At 40.6% G+C, this 5,335-nt stretch overlaps 1 protein-coding gene across 3 annotated transcripts in view; it reads right to left on the minus strand.

Annotated features, from left to right (window-relative positions):
- Positions 1-4,648: 4,648 nt before the first annotated feature.
- Positions 4,649-5,335, minus strand: part of LOC116689975 (multivesicular body subunit 12B) — a 38,065-nt gene continuing 37,378 nt past the window's right edge. Inside the window, exon 10 of one of the 3 annotated variants that reach the window (XM_032516722.1) lies at positions 4,649-4,805. In XM_032516722.1, the coding sequence (XP_032372613.1) occupies positions 4,764-4,805 (42 nt within the window). In that variant the 3' untranslated portion in view covers positions 4,649-4,763. The remainder of the gene's footprint in view (positions 4,806-5,335) is intronic. The other 2 variants (XM_032516723.1, XM_032516724.1) reach the window with 2 other exon arrangements.

Genomic DNA, 5,335 nt, shown 5'->3' on the forward strand with positions numbered 1-5,335 from the left:
TGGTCATTTCAAAACATGTGCAGAAATATCTGAGAGAGAGAGAGAGCGAGAGAGAGAGAGGGACGGGATGAAGAGAGAGATCACCTCACACCCGACTCCATCCTTGCTCAATTACATTAATTTGACTCACATGGGCTGGCCGCCGTGGCAGAGTGGGAGGGGAGGAGAGGGGATCCCTGCTTTGGGAGATCACTCATCTTACCTCGAAGCTGAGGTACAGAAAGACAGATTTGACGTGAGGCTCTCCCCAGAGTGCGGCCCGGGGGCTTGTTAAGGTGGTGGGTACGGAGAAGACCACACGTCCAACTTCCTGCTTGAAATCTCAGTGGGGCACTCAAACATATGGTGACGTCAACGTGGAACAAAGAAACAAGACAGGTAACTGGAGAGTGGCAGAGTAAGTGTTCACTGTTGTTTTGTTTATTTTAGAATATGAATTTTCTTTACAAAGCTTTTCCTGTTTCAGTTGTTGGAAGGTTGAGCCTGTCCCAGCATGGACTAGGTTCAAGGAATCAAATTAGGAAACACAATTTCTATGCTTCCTGTTATTTCTTGTTATGAAAATAGGAATAATGTGAACATTAGGCTTTAGATCTTCTGTCAGTGTGATTTGCTGCATCACTTGCCTGCGCGTCTGTTCACCATGGGTCCATGTCTGGTCTGGACCTGCTTTGACAGGTTTCCTGCCTTCACTCCTTCACCTCTCTCTGTCTCTGGTCACCCCTGCTCGGGGGGAAACGGGCCTGTCAGAGGGAGAGTGGCAGGCTAAGCCTGTCTTAACACAGCACCTCAAACCACCTCATAAATACAGGCTTCCTTTTCCAATTTCCAAGCGGCCCATCCACCTCTGTCTACATGCTTACACACTGCTCCGCGTCATGCGCCGGGGTGTGAGTTTAAAAATGATCATGGGACATCTGGCCGACTCGCAGAGGGTGGGGCTTTGATGTGTTGCTCTGCAGTTCAGCTCAACGTGGGCTGAGCCGATGCAGCAGGGGTGACTGAGGAGTCTTAAGTAGGTCTGGTAGGCTAGAGATAGCAAGGGAGTTTAAAAAGATGCCCTGAAACAGATTTGCCATATGTGAAATGCTTAGAGACACACAACAGCCCTAAACCGCTCCTCCAGCCTTCACTTAACTGCTGCATAGCACCACAGACGCAAAAGAAAAGGTTGTTTCCATTTTAATTCTAAAAATGTGGTCTCTGAAAAGCATTATTACTTTCCATATCATAAAGTGGAGTGAAAGGAAAAGTGAAACCATGTGAGGCAGCTTTTTGATGGGTGATGCTGGGCAGGGCTCGTGAGGGAGTTGTGGTTCTGAAAGCTCTGTGCCCATCTGGAGAGTTTGGCTACACTGCTTCTTTTTTGCATGAATGCAAAACCGCTGATAAGCTTCATCCAAACACTGTGACATGCATCTGAACGTCAGACTACCTGCTGATAACAGCAACTCCTTGAATGCTGCTCACGTTGAGCACAAGACTCAGATGTAACAGTTTAAGTTCTGCAGAAAAATTGTACACATTTTTCTGAGGAAAGGCTGGCAGTATTCTATATTTTTGTTTTTATTTTTAACGTTTCCAATAAAAAGACCAAAAAGCAACAATGCAGTAGTCCACTTCTTGATACTTTTCAACCCAGGACTAGCAGTAGCACTCAGCCCCAGGCCAATTTGTTCTGAAGACGTAAATCTTTCAAAACAGACGAAGAATATACACTTCCATGGAAGAGGATTAGGGCCACATGTGAAAAATGTTCTGAGTTTCAAGTCAGAATTCTGTTTTTTTTTTAAAAGTCTGACTTTATACTCAGAACTCAAATACATTTTTCTCACATGTGGCCCTAATCCTCTTCTGCACACATCCAGTTTAAGTAAAAGTCTAAAAAAAACTATTAAAACATTACTGAAACATGAATAAACAGTACAGTTGTTAGGAACTTTTTTCAGCTGCGAATTTGGTGAGATAGTGAATATTTACAGTAGCAGAACAGAAGTTTGTGGAATGGACTCACAATCATAGTGAACATGTCCTTTCATTTCACCCAGTGGAACCACACGGCTCATTTAGGTGATTTTGGACAACTAAGGAGCTCCACGGCACAGAGGAATAAGCTACTGTATTGGACTTTGGCTCCACAGACAATACTTGTTGGGAAGATTCCCCCATTGTTGTTCTTCGTTGTTTTGGTCTTTTCATGGGAGATTTATAATAATAAAATCCTTTAGGATGCAGTTGTGTATCTCTTCTTTTAATTTCACACACAAACTTACATGACTTCATACATCATGTGCTATGAACGACATAGTCTAAACATTGGGAGATGTAACAATATAATCAACAATACCTGAAACTGATTTTATGGTCAGTAATAATAGTGATATTGTTACTTGTTGCAAAGTTTTTCCTCACAGGTATCAGTCCAAATACTACTGGTTGAGTTGTTCTTGTACAGCCTGTGTGAATCTGGATACATATGGTGTACTGTATATATGTAGGCTACTGGACTGAATGCGCAGCATGGAGGAGCGCTGTTGGAGCCTGTCGCTGTGCTCTAGGGCATCACTGACATGAGTGTCACCTTCGTGAAGGAGCGTGAAAGCTGTTCCCTCTGCAGAGGATTCTCCAGACCGTCGCTTTGATTTCAGTGGCAGAACAGAGGAGTTAACGCGAGCGCTCGCAGAGGGTTGTCATCTGCTGTGCGCTTCATTTAACACCTGTGAATACTAAAAGCCATTAGGAGTTTTGGCTAGAAAAAAAAAAAGAAAGAAGAAGAAATACCTGCATTGTTAACAGAATCCATAAGTTCACAAACTTACCAGGATGAGTGTCTAATTAACAACGGGGACATTAATCCATTAATGAGTTTCTGATACTAATTACACCTGCGAAAATGTGCAAATTGATTCTTACAATTTAATTAGTTGCAAATGACACATGCAAGCAGGAGTAAGAAGATAGTAATGTTTTGGTATTCAACTGTAAAGTTGCTTCATTTTAATATAAAAATCATCACCTGTCTTTGGTCATTCAGAAATATGAGGGATTGTCAATATTAAAATGTTACAAAAACTCCACGAAAAGGTGATTTTTTTTCAGTTGTTCTTTCAAAAATCATTTCCCACTAAGCTGTAGGTAGAAATACCCATAGGCATAGATTTTGGGGGGATGCAGGGGATACGAGCCCCCCCCCACAATATTCAGAAGAGGTAGAAGTGTCGCCCTTCAAAATATAGGAAAGACAACCCCAAAAAAAGTAAATATAACCGTTCAATACGACAATGAAGTGAACAATACAGGAGAATAATTCATAACAATTCCCTTTACGTGACTAGACATTTTCACCATAAATTGATGCAGAAAAGGCACATATTGCTACATCCAAAAATCAACCTAATGCCAGAAATTAAGTATTTGATGCTCAAAATGTTATGGTGGTCAACCCCTGGATCCTCAAGTTATAATATGCCCCCTCCCCCCCCCAAATGTTCAAACACAACTTAGAAATACCATAAATTAATGATAAATACTAACATGTTCACAGCGCTGAAACTTAATGTTGTGTTCCATTCTCAGGAGAGGCATCACTGCTGACGTGGGCGGGCGTCGGGGGTAAAAAAAAGGCTCTGCTCGTTGTTGCTACACGCTGCCCATGATGAACTGTGTGATGGAAAGCTGCTTCTGCTGGAAAAGGAACATCAGAGGGGCCTGTTGGAGTGTGATGAGGCTGCTTCTCTTCTTTGTCCTCCCTGACTGCTGCTCACTGTCAGCGCGGCCCCCGCTACTCTGATTAGCACAATGTGAGTCACAGCTATAACAGCATTCATCTGTCCAGGGATATTAATTAGTTTGGTTTATTTTGGGCATGGCGCTTATTGTGAGACTAATCTGAGTTGGCTAAGCTAGGACAAAACACATTTTTGAAAAGTCACTTTCAAAATAGTATTTTGGAAAATCTTTTAAAATGTAATGTAGTCGTACACTGTCAAAAATATTTTAAGTTCAGAATCATAGAATCCAACAAGGTAAAAATATTTTTTTGTTTTAAAGTGTTTTAAAAGTGTGTGTTTTAAAGTAAAAATATTTTTTTGTTTTAAAGTGCTAATGTTATTTTTTGGCTTTTCCCTTTCCTTTATTGTGTTATTTATCTTTTTGGGCACGTTATAGGTTTAAAAAGTGAAAAAGCCCAAAGTCCAGTCCAAAGGGACTTACCATCTCCAACAGAAAACACTTTCACAAACTGCTCCAAACAACTCTATTGTAGTCCAGCCTGTACTTCTGTGACGAATGTGCATCATTTTGTAACACATGGGTTAGGGCTAGGGGTGTTTGCCTAGCTGCTAGTGTAGCATGCCCTCACACTCTGCTTCTGACTGGCTAGTAGCCTTTGCCAAGCTAATGCGCACGTGTGACTCCCAACGAAGATGGAATAGAAGTGAGTCACTCTGTAGCTAAAACAGAGTGCTCAACACACAGGGTGAAAAGAAGAGCTCCAGCAATGTGCAGTACACCAAAAATATTTAGTGAAGTAGTGTTTTTTGAAAATTAAACCACATAAACCTATTCTTGTACAACCACTAAATACAGTTCTGAACCTGAAAATGAGCATACTATGTGCGCTTTGAATTACACAACATACAGCCATGGTGCATCTCAAACCTTTTCTTAATTTTATTAGTACATTATTTAACAAATGAGCCCTATGGTCCATCTGAATCTGTAGTGTTTCAGTCCTCGTGTCTCGGTCTGCCAAGGTGCAAACATTACACAGCAACGCTTCGCTCTGTGCTGAAGTTGTAGTAAAACTGAAAAAGAAGAAAAAATTACACACTGATAAATACAAATATAATGTCATAACAGGACAAAATCATCATTAACCTGCATCATATTAATCATTATTACATAATACGTTATAAAATAAAACTGACAAAGATTTTTACAATCCTCTGAATGTTGGAAAATGATATTAAGCTTAAGTAAAGAATTAAAAATGGTTTGATTTAATGTCATTCCCCCACGTCAAAACTACAGGCCTGCAATACAGCAATGATTAGACAACTCTCCTGAATGAATATTGAGAAAATACAAACAAATACTGCCCCCTTCTGGCATATCATGGACATGACTCTTTAACAAGCAAAAATGCTTTGAACTTAGATTCTTGGCTCATGTGGCATTAACCCTTCTGTTGACCTCCGGTCAAATTTAATCCGTTCTCAAAGTTTCTACATCAGAAATTTGCATTCTTTCAGCTACACTGCCCAAAAATAACATGGGTTGTTCCATGCAATGCTCTTCTCAATAAAAAAGTCTGTAACAAATGAGTAAATTGATG

This window comes from Etheostoma spectabile, chromosome 5 (assembly GCF_008692095.1).
Source record: "Etheostoma spectabile isolate EspeVRDwgs_2016 chromosome 5, UIUC_Espe_1.0, whole genome shotgun sequence".
Taxonomy (NCBI): Eukaryota; Metazoa; Chordata; class Actinopteri; order Perciformes; family Percidae; genus Etheostoma; species Etheostoma spectabile.